The 19,653-nt window shown below is 36.6% G+C and overlaps 1 protein-coding gene across 1 annotated transcript; it reads right to left on the bottom strand.

Moving 5' to 3' along the window:
- Positions 1–11,119: 11,119 nt before the first annotated feature.
- CD69 (CD69 molecule) lies at positions 11,120–18,293 on the bottom strand (the record flags this gene model as incomplete). Its single annotated transcript, XM_079938248.1, has 5 exons — positions 11,120–11,582; positions 12,617–12,720; positions 13,071–13,270; positions 14,370–14,492; positions 18,230–18,293. The coding sequence occupies 5 exons, from the start codon at positions 18,291–18,293 to the stop codon at positions 11,474–11,476; spliced, it is 600 nt and encodes a 199-aa protein (XP_079794374.1). The 3' UTR covers positions 11,120–11,473.
- Positions 18,294–19,653: the final 1,360 nt, after the last annotated feature.

The following is a 19,653-nucleotide window of genomic DNA, read 5'->3' as shown; positions in this document are numbered from 1 at the left end:
GTAATTAACCACATTTCGGGGAATATCTAAGAAAAAGAAGTTGTGCAAATCAGGAATGTCAGACAGTCACAAAAAGAAGAAATATGTTCTAAAATAAAGAGCAAAATTTTACCTTAAAAGAAACCATTAAATCATCAATTTGAAGTACACACAGAGAGACTGAGTTTTAAGCAGAAGTGGAGGGACAGCCAATAGTCTCAACTAGTAACTAATGTCAAAAATACCTGAGACTGGGCTTCCCTGGTGGCGCAGTGGTTGAGAGTCTGCCTACCGATGCAGGGGACACGGGTTCGTGCCCCGGGCTGGGAAGATCCCACATGCCGCGGAGCGGCTGGGCCCCTGAGCCACGGCCGCTGAGCCTGCGCGTCCGGAGCCTGTGCTCCGCAATGGGAGAGGCCACAACAGTGAGAGGCCCGCGAAAAAAAATACCTGAGACATTTATTTAGTTATCAGCGCAGAAAATCGATCAAAATAAGGTCAAGAGATTTTTGTCAACAAAGAAAACATATGAATCAAAGAGAGAGATATTACAGTTCTCAGTAATTTGTCTGAATGTGTTTTTACACATATGAACTTGAAATATAGTTTGACTGAATATAATTAGATTGGTATCACATTTCCTCTGAATTTTAGTGGTACTTTCTGTCAGATGACATATTGTTATTAAAAAGTACAATATCTTTCCAATTTCTGATCCTATTCCTGGATTTATATGTATGTTGTAAGGTACATATCTATTTGCAGATAGATAGATAGATATCTCCAAATATTTTCTGCTCAGGGAAACATTGGGTGTATTTCTATTAGTAGATTAATTTTCATGAAATGTTATGTAAAGTTTTTAAAATTTTAACAAATTTATTGTAAAGATAGTTACATAAATAAAGTAGCCTCCATTTACATTAAATCTGTAAATATATTCTGGTAATTGTATTAGCTAAAAGCTAACATTTATTAAGATCAGTTTGTGTTTCAGACATTAGCTCATTTAAACCTCATAGCATTACAACAAATATAAAAGCTAGGTGATTTTATTATCCCTATTTATTGCCGAGAAAGCAAAGTAACTTACCTAACGTCACACAGAAGGATAGGAGCTGAGCAGAAATTTGAAACATTATTTGACACCAGTGCATGTAAACTCAATGACTAAACTCATGGGCTTCTCCTAGAACTGGAAGCTGAGATTCAAAACAGTGTCCTCGCCCCAGGGAGCTGAGTTTTTAGTGAATTAGACACACCATTTACTAACATTTAATATATGAAACAAAAAATTATCCAACAGAGCATGCACAAGGTTCTATTGCAGCCTGGAAGTGAGTCAGAGAGAAAGTGAAACTTGAAATGAGATGTAAACATTGAAGAAAAAAGAGCACTTAGTTTTATTAAGAAATAAACCTGATGAATAAGTGGACAAACCACATGGAAATGTGCAATAAAGAAGTGCTTTCAGGATATGCAACAATTTGTGTTAGGCTGGTTTCCCTTGTCATTCGAAGCTTTCAAAAAGTTTCAAAAAAATAGAATCGTACAGTTTGTAGTCTTTTATGTCTAGCTTCTCCCCTCATCAGATTTTCGATACTTATTTGTGCTGTCACAGCCCTGTGATGAGTTCAGAGCTTCATAATGCAGTTGCACCACGATTTATCTGTTTTACAGTGGATGGACATCTGCGTTGTTTCCAGTTCGGGGCTGTGATGAATAAAACTGCTGTGAATTTTTTGCACCTTTCTTTGGACGCGTATCACATTTATTTTTGTTAGCAAAGAAGTGGAATTTCTGGATGAGTCATCTGTATGTTCAATTTTAGTAGAGACTACCAAACCAAGGAAGTAGTCACCAATTTACACTCCTTCCAGAAGTTTTTTTTCCAACTGATGTAAATTCTCACCGGCATTTAGTATTCTCAGTTTTTGTTCATTTCTTTTTATTAAAAAAAATTTGATGTTGCAGTAGGTGTGCAATCACTCCTTTTAGCTTTGATTTCCATTCCTCTGATGACAGATTTGAGGGTTTTGAAAAGCTGATGTCCCGTTCTGATGTCCTTTTTTATGCAATTCCCTTTCAAGTTTATTGCCCCTTTAAAATTTTGTGTTGTCTGTCTTTTTCTTATTGATTTCTCAGTTTTTTAAGGTCTATATCTCACAGTCTTTGCTAAGGGAATCTGGGTGGCTATTGAAACGCAGCTTCAGCACTCAGGCACACAGTTAAAACTTTTCCTTAGCCTTCACTTCCTATTGCTACAGTCTCAAGGTCAGTCAGAGGTGAGACCTTTGGACCTTTTCAAATCATTCCTGGACACGCACACGTTACATGTGTATGACATTCCAGATTCCCAGGAATAGGTTCAAAGCCCGCTTTTCAAAATCCACATGCAACAACACAAATAAGTATCAAAAATCTACTGATGAGGAAAGTTTTTCCTTTTAAATTTTGGTCAGCTTTTTGTCTCCACTGTTACTATTGCTGCTTTAGAAAGTGAAGCAATAGTCACTGATGTTTCTGACAAACACTTATAGGAATTAGGGAAAGAGTAGTTGGTTTTCAAAGCATCTCATCTGAAGATGAACAGGCAAGCTTTAGCAACAGGGTGGAAGCTGAAGGAAAAAAATGTCATGTCGGTAGGGGGCGCTGTGTGATTGTGGTTGGCATAAACAGTAGCGGCAATGAAATCTGATATATTCGGTTTTAAATATTCTATATTTTTATGTGCCTATATAAGCCATATTTTCTCAGTGTCAAATTGTCTGGGTATGAGTCCTAGATCTGAAATGTAAAGGCTTTGGGCAAAATACTTAGTTTCCTTATGACTTGGTTTCCTTGCATATAAAATGAGATCTCAATTAACACCTAAATTCTAGGGTTGTTGTCAGGATTAAGTAAATGGATCATATGCAAAGTAGTCCCTGACATATAGAAGCACCAAATAATGTTGCTTAGAACCATAGCTATATATATATATATATATATATATATATATATATATATATTTTTTTTTTTTTTTTTTTTTTTTTTTTTTTTTTTTTTCGGTACGCAGGCCTCTCACTGCCATGGCCTCTCCCGTTACGGAGCACAGGCTCCAGACGCGCAGGCTCAGCGGCCATGGCTCACGGGCCCAGCCGCTCCGCGGCACGTGGGATCCTCCCGGACCGGGGCACAAACCCGCGTCCCCTGCATCGGCAGGCGGACTCCCAACCACTGCGCCACCAGGGAAGCCCCATAGCTATATTTTTATTATGTTTATTGGAACAATATCATCATTCAATGCAAACTTTTGTTACTTTTATATTTTTGGTGCTTTGGATAACACAGGGAGCAAATGTCCTCAAACTTATCAAAGTAGCGTGAGTTGAAGACTGCACCACATGGAATCAGGTATAATTCAGCAAAATGTAACTAATGGAAAGCCTGGAACAACAGTTAAGGGTGAGAGATATTAAGCAACAAACAAGATTTTAAGCACTCCCCAAGAACTTTGGGAATTATTCAGAAGAGACTTCTTAAAGGCAGCAGGAGACTTCAAGTAGTCTTATTTGACTATTCCTAAAAAGCATGGATAATCATTCACTAGGTGATACCAACCCTGTCCCCACTGAGAGCAACCTGTAAAGTAGGTAAAATATTTTAAACCATATTAAAGGCATCAGTGAGATAGAAAGTAGTGAAGAATAACATAATGCAAGTCCAAGAGAAAGTTGAAACCTGAAAAGAAGAGCTGCTTTTCCTATAGAAGATTTTCAAAGACAGAAAAGGAAGCTGAGTTCCCGAACAGGGCTTTGGTGTCTTAGAAGCGAGGGTAACTCTGGTCTTCAAGCAGGGGTAAGGGACTGAAAAATCAGTATATCTCACCGAGTTGGTTCACCAAAATCTATACCCAAGGACAAGATTTTCCAACCTTGGAACTATTGACAATTTGAGTCAGATTATTCTTTCCTGTTGGGGGGTGTCCTGTGTGTTGTATGATGTTTAGAAGCATCCCTTCATCTCTTACTTCTACCTTCTAGATGCCAGTAGCAACTTCCCTCCACCTTTACTCCATACCATGTTGAAGAACCAAAAATATCTCTAGACGTTGCTAAATATCCTTTGAGGGACAAAATCCTCCCAGGTTGAAAAACTTCACCCTAGGAGTAAGGTTGATTTGAGAGTAGACTGGTCTTTGAAGGAGGAAGAGCTGAACTTCAAATTCCTTCAGTCTCTAAAGAGTTAAAGGAAGTGATCCCAGATTGTTAGTGACTGTGATGATTTGCTGGAAGCAAATTTAACTTCTGCAAGATGTCAAAGAAAAATTATACTGAGTTGAACAGGAGAGGAAGACTTTATTCAAGACTATTGCAATAAGTGAAGAAATCGAGGTCAATTCTGCTGAAACAAACAGCAAGAAGATTTTCAAGTGCTGGGGTCAGAAGGTGCTGGAGGATGTTAGGGGAGCTGGTCAATGTGCTTAGGCTATTTGTATTTACTAATTGGTGCTCATATGTTCATTGGTATTTTGCTCCTAGTTTAGGTCCCTACCCTCCTGCAGAGACTGGGAGGTAGGGGTGCTCTCTCCTTGGTGATCACGTTTCGAAGGGATGGCTCACAGGTCCTTCAGAAGAACATTTCTGGGCTGTCAAACCAGCAAAAGGCTGGAAGAAGATTTACATCTCAAAGGGACAGGGAAAGAATTTTCAATTACAAGTTTTTTCAAGTAAGTGCTCTAAGAAAAGGGAGGTCAGGAGCCTGTAGTCAGGAAGAAACCTAAGATTTAGTTACAGTGAGAGGAATATTCAGTCCAACTTGGTCAAATAATATAACCTTATTTCAGTTCTCAGACAGTTAATACCATGCTTCACAGACAAGATCTAGCCCTCAACAACAATGACAAAAAAATGGGTATTTGAGTAAATAAGGCAACATGAAAACTAACAAATAGAAATAATAGACATAATAGACAGCTGTTAAAGACCTTCAAGGGCTCCAGAAATTGCAAAGTGAGACACAGACTTTGACATAAGAATGTTCAAATATAATTTAAAGAAAATTAGATTTACATATATATAATTTCTAAAATATAGATATTTCATATTTTAAAAGTAAATATAAATATTTTGAAATAATAACTTATTTAAAAGGAGCTCAAGGAAACAAAATACGTATATTAGAATTTAGGCTGAAACTTGGAAATTATTAAAAAAAGATGAAAGTGGAAATTCTAGAACTAAAGACTATAACAATTAAAATTAAGATCTCAGAAGAAATAGAAGAGATTTTTCTTAACATGATAATATGTATCCCCACCACCACCAAAAGAAAAAAGAACAAAACAAGCAAAGAAAACTATAGTAAACATTATGTTAACGTTTAAATGTTGAAAACTTTCCCTCTGAGATCGAGAACCAGACAAAATGTTCATGATCATCACGTCTATTTAACATCATTACTGGTGGCCTTAGCAAACACAAAGTTATAAAGATTTGAAAGGAAAAATCATAGCACACATCAGCCATAGACACAATTCTGCTTATAGAAGACCCAAGGGAATCTACTGATAAATTATTAGAATTAATAAGTGACTTGAGAAGATCCCTGGATGCAAAATCAATATAAAAAATCAATTGTACTTTTCTTCAGCAGAAACTAGCTGAAAATGAAAATTTAAAAATACTTTGTATTAGTTTTCTGTTGGTGCTTTAACAAATTACTACAAATCCGTCATCTTAAAACAACACGTATTTCTTTTCTGGCTGTTTCTGTAGCTCAGAAGTTCAGGCTCAGTGTGACTCGGTTAGTTCTTTGCTTAGGGTCTATGAGGGCAAAATCAAGGTTTCAGCAGGGCCTCCTTTCCCTGTGGAGGACCTCGGAAAGAATCACTTCTAAGTTTGTGCAGGTCGTTGGAAATGCCATTGTCTTTGGCTGAAGTGTTTGAGTCCTCACTTACTTGCTGACTGTCAGCCTCTCTCATCTTCTTAAGGCCAACAACCTTCTTTATGCTGCTGCCTGCTCCGTCTTCAAGTCAGCAAAAATGCTTCTAATTTCTTTGACCTCTTTTTCGGTAACTCCAGCTAGAGAAATCTCTCTGCTTTTAAAGGCTCATATATAGGCAAACCTCAGAGATATTGTAGGTTCTTATCCCGGTTGCCTCGGCCTGCAGCGGCTTGAAGCAGGGTTTCTGTTCCCAGCCAGAGATTGACGTCAGTCCTCGGCAGTGAGAGTGCTGAACCCTAGCCACAAGATCACCAGGGACCAGTGGCCAATGCCAAGGCCCTGTACTGTCTGCTGTGTAGAAATGAATTTCCACATAGAGATGCAAAGTAGTGAAACAAGTAAAGTGTTTATTAGGAGGATAGACACATGGGTGGCCTCAGAGATTCGCACCGTCGTGGTGGTTTGAATCACTTTTATGGGGCATTTCTTCTTGGGTTTCCTTTGGCCAATCGTCTTGCTTCACCTGGTTCTGGGCCCGTATTTGGTTTATCTCAGGGTCCTCCCATATGTGTGCACACATCTCTTAGCCAAGATGGATTCTAGTGAAGAGGCCTATGGGTAGCTGGCATCACTTATTAGGAGGTGGCGCCCCCTCCCTTTTTGATCTTCAAGGGGCCTTTCTGCGCATGTGTAGTCAGGAAGGTCTCCTTGACTTCGAGAATGAGGAATATGTGGTCTTTTATCTCTCATCTGGGAGGACTCAGCTTCTCCTCTCTCCTGCTATTTTGGAGTATCTGTCGACAGGGGACGGACTCCGGCTGTTCAGCCTGGGGTCCATCTACCTCCTGCCTCAGTTTGGTTCCAGACCACCACAATAAAGGGAATATCACAATAAAGTGAGTCACACAGATTTTTTTGTTTCCTAGTGCATATAAAAGGTACGTTTGGACTATACTGTAGTCTATTACGTGAGCAATAGCAATTATGTCTAAGAAATCAACAAACATACCTAAATTTAAAAATACTTTCTTGCTAAAAAATGCTAGCCATCATCTTGTTGCAGCAGGCAGATAGCTAGATGTGAGCAGAGAAATGGGGGCAGGGGGCAGGAAATCACGCGTCTTGTAAACAGCGGGGGTCCATGGGTAGACAAAGAAAAGCAACGACCTCCGGACTGAAAGGAAGCCAGACATTTTGGGTGGTAAGTATCCTGGAAGCAGACAAAGAAAGGTGAGGAAAGTTGGAATCTCCTGCATCCGAATGTAACGTGTTGCTCATTTTATTCTCATTGCAGTAGAATTAGCCTTGCAGATGAGAAGTATCTATCATGCACTGACGCCATGACACTTCTGGTCTAAGCTAAATAAGGACAAAAATCCCTCCTTCCCTCAGGAAGAAGGAGCTGGGATGAAAATCAGGGAATACGACTCCCAAACTCCTCCCTCCCCACTGAATATTCCGCTCCTTCATGTGTAAGCCTCTCATAACTGGCTTGCCAAAGAAACCCAGGGTAGCAGTTCCTCACCTGTCTGCTCTCTCCCTCTGAGAACGTATTCTTGCATAAGTAAATAATCACTTTACTTTCTTAACCTCCCCGCTTTGTCTCCGAATTCTTTCACGACAAGGCAAGAATCTTAAATCCACCGGGAACCATCTGAGCCATCAATGAGTCATAATCTTTTTGCAGTAGTAACACCAGAGATCACCGATCCCAGGTCACCATAATATAACGAAATATTTCGAGAATTACCAAAGGGTGATAACAAAGATGTGAAGCAAGAAAATGCTGTTGGAAAAATGGCACCTATAGGTTTGTTTGATGCAGGGTTGCCACAAACCCTCAATTTGTGAAAAATGCCATAGAGCAAAGCACAGTAAAACTCCGAGGTATGTTTGTAATTAGTTTGGGACTACCTGGCCAATTCAGGAGAATCTATCTGAAAGTCGGCAACATTAATTCCATCTGAATTTCTTTCCATGTAATGTTACATATTTACACTTTCCAAGTCGTGAATCTTTTGGGGCGACTATCTTGTCTACGTGGGGGAGGGAAAATAATTTTCCCTCTACCCTTCTAGGTTCTTGGTTGAGACACCTCCTGTAATAAAAGGCAGATTAATGGGAGAAAAGCAAGCAGACGTTTAATAACATGCATACCTCCTGCGTATGTGGGAGAGAACCAGGAAAACCAAGTAACTCCTGAAAACGATCCAAACCATAACCTTAAATAATATTTCCAGGTAAAGACAAAAGAAGATGTTGGGGAGGGAGAGGGCGGCCTGGTATGGAGGCCACCAGGAAAAGCACAGTAAACAAGGGTAAGGTTGTTACACAGATTTAAGTTGTTGCCTTCTCCACTAAGATTTTCTAGAGTCCCTTCTCTTCCTGTACAGAAAGGGAGACACCCTTACAAATGGAGATTTCTCTTATAAATGTAAATGTCGCTTACAAAAGGGTAACTTCTATTCAGTTTTCAGAGCTTCACCTGTGAATGCTGTTTTTTAATTTTTTTTTAAATAATCGGCGTAACATGATCCTTAAGCCAAAGAGACATATTTTGAGGTGACAAATCCTGCCCCCCTTCACCTACCAGATACCATTTGCAATGGTAATATACACACGTAATATATACATGTATATATACACATGTAATATACCTAGGAATAAATTTAAAGAGACATATAGGAGTTCTATACAAAAATCTATAACGTATAGAAAGAAATTAAAGATAGAAATTAAAGAAGACTAAAATTAAAGAATTTAATGGAGAATTAAATCATGGCATGGAGTAAAAGACTTAATAAAGATGTCAATTTTTGCCAACTTTGTTTTTTTTTTTTTTTGTGGTACGCGGGCCTCTCACTGTTGTGGCCTCTCCTGTTGTGGAGCACAGGCTCCAGACGCGCAGGCTCAGCAGCCATGGCTCACGGGCCCAGCCACTCTGCGGCATGTGGGATCTTCCCAGACCGGGGCATGAACCTGTGTCCCCTGCATCAGTAGGCGGACTCCCAACCACTGTGCCACCAGGGAAACCCAGCTTTTAACCTTTAAAAAATACTTTTAAACTTATTGAATCCCTATAATCATCTGAGATAAGCAGGTAAACTATTACTCCCCTTTCCAGAGGAAGAAATTGAAATTATGTTGGAAAAACCAAATAAAACACAGAAAAGTGATAGTTAAAAGTTTGAATACAGGACCAAATAAAGTAGGATATCTGTTATATATTTCCACAGCATCCTACATATTCCCTGCTATAAGACTCCATCACCACCATAATATAACACTTTACTTACTGTTTGTTTTACAAATAGACCATAAATTCCCCAAGACTAGTTTTCATGCCAAATTTGCTTAGTGTTTTAACTTTACTGTCCACCACAGTGTTGCTTAATAATCATTCACTGAATAAATTTTTTTTAAAAAAAACCCTCAAAAAATGCTATGTAGAAATAGACACATCATGTAGAAATGCTGCTTTTTGCTAAACTTACTTTGAGGGCATGGTGTTCCCATTTATAATGATCACCACTAAAGTTTAATACATCTTTGGGGTTCACTGTGAGCCAGGTGCTCTTCTACGTCCATTTTCATGTATTAACTAGCTTAACTTCTAGCTAATTTTAACAAAATTTCTACCTAATTCTAACTAAAACAGCCGGTCAACTAGAGAGAGGCAGAAATGAAACTTGGACAGTATTTCTTTCACTCCAGCTCTCAACATCTACACTTTCCCTTACACATTTCATAGTGCGTGGATCCAAGACGTTGCTTTCTAACATGACCCAGGAGTAGATTGTTGTTATTAATGATAAGATATCAGAGTTTGGAGCCTGTAGGAACTGAAGGACACTGAGATTAAGAAACTCTATATTATTTATCGCTAAGCAGTGTCTGGAATCCAGATTTCTTTTCAATATGCCATAGTAGTGACAACAGTTTAAAGATACTACATATAGCATACATTTCCAACTTTCAGAGAAGGAGAATACTGTGAAATACATTCATGAAACAATTTTGAAGGTAGTAGTATTTTTCCTTATTGAAAAATCTCATGAAGATTATGGAGTGCCTTATTTCTATTGAATGAATTATTTTATGTAAATAACTACGAGTATAGCATTTCAGAAATGAATAAGATGCTTTCAGAACATCAGTGATGAGGACAAATTATGCTCTCTTTTGGAGAGAGGACGAGCTTACAAATAAATCCTTGCAAAGTGACGTTAGCCGCCTCCAAATTTCTCTGTGCCTCTTCAGGGTGATAAACAATAAAAGAAAGAAAGTGATAGAGTCAAAAATTCTTAAATGACATAAATTCCTCTAAAGTCAATTAGAATATTTACTGAACTTTTGCTGTTTACAGAAAAGTAGATACAGCCCTTTGAAAACACACATGAAAACAACTTACAAAGTACAAACCATATTATAAATCTAAGGTTTTACAATAGAAATGTCTTTGAAAAAAAGTTACAGTATTCTGTTTCTTCCTTTCTAGCATGAGATATGTTTTAATATATTTTGAAGGAATGACCACTTTTTAGAAACCATTTTGTTTATTCTACTTTCATTTTAACATACATAAAAGCAGGTTATGATTGTACTGGATACAAAAGACAAACAAATAAACACACGTTATTGCACTTAGAAAATACTTCTCATGAAGTATTGCACATGATAGAATAGATCAGGAAAGGAGAATAGATCAGGAAAGGCACAAGGTTATAAACAGATAGGACTAGTATTATTCCAGATTTGAACAATACAGACTTTTTCCTGATAGAGATTTGCCACATCACATATTGCACATTTTCCAACACTTTTATCTGTTTTACAAATATTCCTCATATTCTTTGTTTTTGTCCTTATCTCTGTAAAACATTGTGTATAAGGCAATAAATTATGTACCATTGAAAAAGACAAGTCTACGCTGAAGAAGTGAAAAAAAAAGACTGGCGTAAATATATGATCACCCCATTCTTTGGGGGGCAAATGACAAAGTAACTTGACAAACTTCTTTAAAAAGAGAGAAACATTACAAAGCTTCATTTCATAAGCATTTGCCCATTGATAAATGTCCTCTGAGTTCAAGAAAAATGCATTTAGACTAAATACCTCTGTTGCCAGTTAAAATTTCCTCTGTTTACATTCAGCTTTTAATACTACTATTTAATTCCTTCATCCAGTGCAAATGCATGAAGGGCACACGTTGTTCACAGTCATTCAACAATAAATAATAACTCTAAACTTAGTTACCTTATTATTTCTGAATTAAAAAAATATAAAGTGCATTCAAAAGTTTTGAAGTCATTTTTCTCATTCTTGGACAAAATTAGTCAACCTGTAACATTTTCAGCTCATGGCAGAAGTATTCCACAGTGCAGATATTCCTGGAATTTTTCTCCCTTTTTTCCACAGTCTTGTTTGGAAGAAAATTTCCAAAATAGTAAAAAGTTTTTTTCCACAAAGTCTTTATGGGAAACTTCTGACCATAGAGCGCCATTCATCAACACACATTTCCTTGAGTTCCATGATAGAATAGTATATAAGCAAATATGATTCCTCTTTATTTGGAGGGTTTGCTACATATCCAGTGTAAATTCTTTTCACATTCTGTGCTGCTGACCTCTGTGCTGTTCAGAAATGCACAGTTCTCAGATCCTGTAAGGTTGAACCTGTCAACAATAAAGAAACCAGAATTATTGTCAGTTTATCACTTCCGTTCAGTTACATGAGAATCAGCTTTGTGGTGGTGGAGGTGGTGGTTTCTGCTTTTTTTTTTTTCTTAGTAGGAATGCATGAGGCCAGTGTGCCAATCAAATGATCACAGAGTAATCTGCAGAGACAGTAGACAAAGACCCAAAAGAATAGTATGTGGTGAGAAGATACAAAATTAAGAGTAGACGTCTCCATTTGTTTGCTTGGTGTATCACCACAGGAGTGACTCGTTCATTTTTGAGTTCACAAACCATTCCCAGAAAGTATAAACATTCAACAGTCATGTGTACTAGCGCATAGAGTTTTAGAGGGTAACAGTCCCTGGTGCCCATTTGTGGGTGTGAAACATACCAAGGATTCCTTTTCTAGAGATTTAAAGTAATTTTCTGTATCTTTAATTTTCATAAAACTATTTAGGGAGCTAGAAATTGTTTCAAGTCTGAGTTTTCAGATGACAAAGATTAACACTAAACTTATACGATGTCCTTCAAACTTTAAAATGTGCAGGTAATGGCCATAAAGTCAGCATCTTTAATTCTGGGGCAGGTTTTCTCTCAGATCCATAGAAGCTTCTAATTAGGTATTGAAAATACTGTTCTTTATCTCTGTGGAGAGGAGAACTGGCAAAGCAAAAAGGAATTACTAGCTTGTCAATAAAATATAAATATGAGATTGGAAATGTTGGATTTTTTTCCCATCATCATATTTATACCTGGAATATTTCTGAGTTTTATTCCACTCAAATTTGCTGAGATCAAGTTACTAAGAAGCATTTATTGTATGAATTCCAAGCAGATAAAAAGAAAAAAATGATAATATTAAAGCCCTTCTTTAAAGAAGTCCGTAGAGTATAACATACAAAAGAGATTGTTAAAGTTCTGCTTATAAAGAGCTCAATCTTCATGTAGAACAGTACTTCTAAAGGAAAAAAGGAAAGTGGTTCCCTTGAGCTGCCATCCTGGGGAGGATAAAGAGATATCTTGAAACTCACCAGTTATTAAATTTTTTGCCATTTGACCATTTCCACATCTGGTCAGCTTCATTTTTCAGCCCAATCCAGTGTTCAGTTCTACCCACATGCTGTTTTAAAAAGATCTTGAAGAAAGCACAAAGGAACTGTATGTTAAACCACCCCTCCTGATAAGTATGTAATAAATCTTGTTTCTTAAATCTGCAACTCGTAGGCATGATAGCTAAGCTGATTATTTACTAGTTCTACGTAGGTTCAGCTCATGTGGATTTTTGGCCTTTGAGGCTAAACAAATCACATTTAAAGACTAAATTGAACTCTCATTTTGACCTCAGACTGATCATGTGGCTTTCTGTGACTAAATTTTCCTGGGTGAGAGACAGATACAATGTCTTCCCTTAGAAGGAAACCACAGAGTAGCTATATAAAATAGAATAGCAATATCTTACAGAATTGTTTTTGAATACTATCTTACCATGTCCTCTTCAGAATCAATGACAGCAAGAGTGGCACCGTGTTTGGAGCAAAAGTTTTGGGCCAAGGTCCAGTTCCTTGTTTTCTTGGAAATAAGATAGCATTTCCCCTGGTATACTATCCAATCATCTGAGCAAGAAGAAACATGGGTGTTTGGTGACACCGAGGACATATATTGGCCTGGACAGTTGTACTGGCCCACTGTGAACAAGAAAAGTGTTTGTTTTAGTAACACAAGAAACCAAATACCCACAGTGTGCAAAACTAGTTCAGGGGATGCTGTGCTGTGCTGGGTGATAAACGAAGAGAGGAAAGAAGGTGAATCCTTTTTTTTTTTTAATGAATTCTTTTTTAAAAAAAATTTTGTTGAAGTATAGTTGACGAGAGGTGTTATATTAGTTTCGGGTGTACAACACGGTGATTCAAAATTTTTATACGTTATATATACTCCATTTAAAATTATAAAAAAGGAAGGTGAATTTTGGAAAGAGTAATAAGAAGGCAGTTTCTCACTTTATCTGATCTCTCATTGTGCCTAATCATCATGGTACTAGGTATAAGAAATAAGAGGGAGTCACTTTGGTCAGAAAGTGGAGGGTAAATTTTAAAATCTTGAAAATAGTCTTTGGACTAGAAAGGCTAAAATACATTAAACTTCCAAGTAAGGTTTTGTATCTGAATGCAGATGGGGAAGAATTTGAAGACATAGTATATACAGACTTATACTGGAAGGTAGAGGAGAGAATACTTTGCAGAGGAGCAATTCAGAATACACAAAAATTTATGGTTGGGGATGTATCATAAAACTGTAAAATTTCATGTTTGTATAAGACACAAATGTATCTTGGTATAGCTGTATGTTTCGAATACCGTAACACAACTGACTCTCTGGGAGCTTCTAGATATATTCTATATCTATATCTATATTCTGTGGCTTTTGAGATAAGAGACTGACCAATTCCTGATTAATCTATGGCTTAGGTATTATTTTTTTCATCAACAATGAACGTGCAGCCCACATTTTTCCAGTTAAACGTCTATATATTTAGACTCTAAATCGGTCCCTTTTATTTCAGATTTAAACATCTGCTCACATGTAATTTTCTCCCACAGTATTGTATAAATCATAAGAACTTTTAATATTTCTAAAGCACTAGAAAACTAAACAAAAGTATTGCCTCAATTATTCAAGGAATGTGGAATCATATTTAGCATTTCCTAGGAAATTGACCATGTATGAAAAATGAGATTGTCCTAAATTAATCAGAACTTTTGATGAATTCATGAAGTGCAGACCCACCTGATAAAGCAACGAGAGCTATGATTAGAGTGGTGATGAAGACCACGTTCACTACAGCACATGGGATGGGAACTTGAATGGACCCTTCATGATATGCCGCAAAATGAAGCCTGGTGGCATTATCTGAAGAGAGAAAGTAGATGATGAATTCAAGCAGGCTATAGAAGTAAGAAAGAGACATTTGATTTTCTCTTGAGGCATTTAAAATAAAAAAATAGCTATGTGTCTCCCTATCTTCTTATATGAAATTTATAAGTTAATTTCCCTCAAGTGTTGAGTGAATTTGGATAGTTTATTTTTGGCTAGAAATAAAACAATCCAGTCACAATCATGATATCATAAAATATCTCCCCCAAATACGTACTCAGTAGCTATGAAAATTCTAAATATATCATAATTGTATTGTTTTAATCACAATAAGAACATTTAGTAAATATCTGATTACCCTAGAAGACATATAAAAAGAACATCCTATGTACAATCCCTTAAATTCTCTGTAGTTACTGTTTAAGGGAGATGGTATAAATGGGTATAAATGTGGGTGATATAATAAAAAATGTTGAATTGATATAAAAATATATACAACTGGAATGACTAAAAATTAAAAAAAAAGATGGATGGTACTTTTTTGTGAATTTGGTAGATGTGAAGCATTGAAATTTCCATATTTTACTGAATGGGAGAGTAGAATGGAAAAAAATACTTCGGAAAACTATTTCTTACATAATTAAATATACACTTATCCTATGATCCAGAAACTCTACTCCTATTATTTTCTCAAGAGAAATGAAAATACATCTTCAAAATGTTTTATATAAGAACGTTCAGAGCAACTTTATTCTTAACAGCCAAATCCTAGAAATAAACCAAGTATCCATCAACAGGAAAATGGATAAACAAATTATGGTATACCCATACAAGAAATTCTACTCAGAAATTAAAAAATTGGAACAACTGATGCATGCAACAAAATGGATGAATCGCAAAAAAAAATGTTGAGCAAAAAAAATCCAGCCACAATTATATACTGTATATATTCATTTATGTGACATTCAGGAATAGCTGAACTAAACTTGATGATAGAAATGAGAAAAGTGATTGCTTTTATGTGTTGGAAAATTAATTTGACTGGAAAGGAACACAGGGAAACTTTCTGGGGTGATGGAAAATGCCAAATGTTGGTTGGAGTTGTAGTTATAACTCATTAAACTGTATATGTATGATCTGTGCATACATTGTATGTCAATTTTACCTCATTTAAAAATAACAGGTGACTGAAAAATAAGATGTTTGAATTTTCCAAGAGAAGTTAAAATAATAGAGGAAATTTAACAGTACTATAGACTAAATATTGGGTGGAAATAGGTTTTTTCATTTATCCTTTTTATAATGCTAAAACCAAGTAAAAGTTTTATTTCATCAATGAGAAATATTTTTGTGGAAGGATTTAGAATATGAATATGATGTGAATGATGATTCTTAGTTACCAAAAAACACCCACCACCAACAACAACAAAGCTAGAAAGATATCTGTTCTAGATTAGAAATAAATAATTGAGAAAGGAGAGAGGGGAATTTTGTGACTCAGAGTTTGAATTTGATTTTTGCTAGGATGAGCTATCAGGATATTTAAAATTCGGCCTCACAGGAAATATATAGATCCCTATTATGCTCTCAAAAACTGAAATGTAAAATAACTACTTGAATGATATTAAAACTTACCATGAAAGATAGTCTCAATATGCAAAAATATCCTATTTTTCAGTATGGGTGGCTTTCCTAATTAAAAGGATGTCTATACAGACACAACTTGAAATTCGTGTATTTTTTTTCCTTAAAGCCTTTCTTTAAGGTTAAACTAGGCAAAGAGATGCTGCTTTCTTTCACAGTAATTTTGCTATGTAATGGATGTCAGCATCAACTGTTGCTTCTTCTGAGGATTGTTTCTCCCAGTATAGATCTGCATTCAGGTTTTGCAAGAGAAGGCTTTACTTCACTCCCATCTGGTTCTATTTCTCTCAGCTTCTTAAAGCAAACCTTCCTTTTTTCACCAGCATACAACTGTCACCGGAAGCAGCCTTTCGTAGCTAGGGTAGCAAGTTCAGAGCTCTCTGTCTAGTTTCACTTCTTACCACGTGAGACTCGATCATGGGGTTCAAACTCAATGCAGGAACAGCTCTGGCTCTTCAGCAAGTGCCAACACATCCAAGTAACTCATGGACGCCAGAGCCCATTGGCTTATCCACTGGACTCACTCTATTGGCTTATCCAGTGGGTAAGCTATGGAGATGATTCTCAGACTGTACTTTATATCCATTAGTGAGGGCTATTGTTACTCACAGTTTGACTTATCCCCTAGGTAAGAAAACACTCCCCTAAGAGCATACTTCTGCTCGGATTACAAGCCCTGTCCATTAATGGAGAAATTGAAAACAAATCCACTAGTACATATTGAATCACCAAGGGTGGTGCTCAATAATTGTTTATACTAATGAAGCAAGTACAAATAGCAGCGTAGACTAAACATTCATAAATTAAATATTCAACAGAAAATTGGAATGATCTCAGGAAAAGTTAAGAATTACTACAATAGCTCCTTCTTCTTTCAACTATGCTGTTTATAGAGTGGTTTTATTCTTAAATATATTTTTTCTTTTGGGGCAGCTCAGCTGAGCCATCAAGTTATGGCTATCTGGTTACCAAAAAATTTTTGTGGCTTGTACGTGTTATCCACACTTGATTTTGTGTTCGTAAGTGAAAGATGGGTTTATCAGAGGTAATGAATGCTTTTCTAAAGCAAACCACTCTAGTAGACCCATACTCAGAAAACAATCCCTTCCTCTAGATTTTTTTAGCTCTGCTGTTCATAACACATTCTTTGTTACTGGTTAGGTTTGCTTACAAGTAAACTCTAGTTCCTACATGCTAGTGCTTGGGGCACCTCATTAATTAGAGAGGAAGAGAGAGAGAAATGAAACCAATCAAGAAAGCCTCACCAAAACAAATTATTGTAAAACAATGGGACAATCCTGGTAATCGAAAATGAAAGGTCTGAGGACAGAATAGACAAACAGAAAAGAAGAAAAAGCATATAGCAAAGATGATCATGTTTTGATGAAAAATAAAAGAAAGGAAGAAAAACATCTGATTCATGTAGAATTTGAAGCCCACGATTAGAAGGGTGAAATAGAAGAGCGAAATGGAGGAAAAGAGTTCCATAAAGAATATAGAAGATTTCATTTTCAAGAATTCTTTCATGACTTTCTCCTAATAAGTTACCATTGGGCACTGTAAATGTTCAGATGTTTATATGGATATTCTCTCAAAAATTAGAAACCTTTGTTCCCAGCAACTGGAGGATGCTGTCTTGAGAACACCAGAGAAGGCCCACCCAGAAAGCACAAAATGGTACAAGGTAAAGGCAATCAAGAATGTAATTGTTTATGTGGAAAACAGAGTTTTCCATAAAGAGAGTCAGTGCTTCCTATAGGATGGATATGGGAAAATGATGGCCAGTTCACTGGGCTAGGGCAGTGAGGTTTCTAATTAAATATGAAAAATTGAGATGATATAAACTAAAACAAAGAAACAAACCTTTAGAGAGCTTCTGAAATTCACCCTTGTGATTTCCTCTCAAGTTTCTATTTGTCTTCTCATAGAAAAAGAAATATTTACTTCTTCCCCATTTTCTCCTTTATTCCAACTGAAATAGAATGTAACCAAGTTCTTCAAAAGACAAGCTTCATTTTCCCCCTAACTACCGTTATATATCATAGATAGATAGATAGGTAGGTAGATAGATATAAATATAGATATATTGATAGATGCTACCAGTATATGAGGAGTAAGACCTGACTTACTTTGTTGTGCTCTTTTCAGATGCAAGGAGCTGGTCTCTGTTGCAGAACAATCTTCAGAATTCATCTTTATCCTCGTCACGATCCCTTGGTTAATCGCAGGTCAAGCCAGTCTGCAGTGAGTCTTTGCTGGAGCTCTTGTTCAGTCTCTGAGTCTCTGAGATATCTTAGCATTTATATTCAGTTACATTGTCTCCACCCACTTCCTCTCACCTCCGGATCTTTCAGCTACTCCTGTCCTCTTTAATTCATGCTCTAGTGGCCCAAACAGTTTACAATGCGGTGTTGTGGTGAGCTACGGGTTTTCCCTGCTGTCTGAAACGTGCTTTCTCACAATTGTAGGTGCAGCGTGAAGAGACAAGCACGGTTTTCCCAGAATCCGAGATATCCTTTCTTAAATTTGTAGAAAACAAATAATTTAGGAAACAATATCTAAGCAAAGAATTAAAAGTTAGGGATTCCTATCTTTGAGATGGAAATAATGTGGGGAGGAATATATCCCTGGAATCCCATTCATTCATATAATCATATACTTAACAACTATTGTTTTATTGAACATCTACTATGAACTTGACACTGTCTGGGCTTAGAGGATTTATTGTTGAATAAGAAAGTTACCACCTCTATTCTCATGGATCTTTCTCCAGTCTGGAAGGGTTTAACTTAGCAAGCTATAAACTGGCTTCCAGAAATGTGTCATTCGATTCTTCCCTGGGGACTAGTTTTTCAAAGTATCATTTAGTCAGTAGCTGGTTTAGTGGAGGAAATAGACCTTGTGGCTGGTACTTCCTTTCTATGCTCTAAAATTGTTTATCTTAAATGATCTGTTTCATTTATCTCCTGTTAATTTTCATGTCATATTTTACTGTCATTTAGACTGCCCTATTTCCCCTCAGTAATATCTTATTCTATTTTTCTCCAATCTTTTAGATTATTATTTTCCTATATCTCTGACACTTTGGACATCTGAGAATGATTATTATAAAAATATACTGCCATAGTATTAATATCATCCAGATAAGTTATTAAGGTCAACACAAAATGAATGTAGAATATCTGTGTCTAGTGATTTAAGGAGGGGATAAAAATATCACTCTGGTTAATAATCTTAGTGCCCTCAAATTTTATCATTAATATGACTAGAGTACAGATATTCTGTTTTCAGAATAAAGCCTTTGTGAAAATGTTATGGTTAAGTGGGTAGAAAATTACCATCTACTGTAGGCTAGTTAGACCGTCATATTTATTTGTTTACCTAAGACATGAAGAGGTACACGTTGGTCCTAAAACTCTCTTTGTTCTTCTTTATTTTTCACTCAGTTCCTAGTATGTTTTCCACATAGCAGCTAGATGGGTTGTTTTATAATTAAGTAGTATCATTTTAGTGAGAAGTTCACTTCTTCACTTCTCCCACTAGACTCGGCTTC

This window comes from Stenella coeruleoalba (assembly GCF_951394435.1).
Source record: "Stenella coeruleoalba genome assembly, chromosome: 11".
NCBI lineage: Eukaryota > Metazoa > Chordata > Mammalia > Artiodactyla > Delphinidae > Stenella > Stenella coeruleoalba.
Note: the sequence above shows the minus strand (reverse complement) of the source record. Positions and strands in the feature narration are given on the sequence as shown.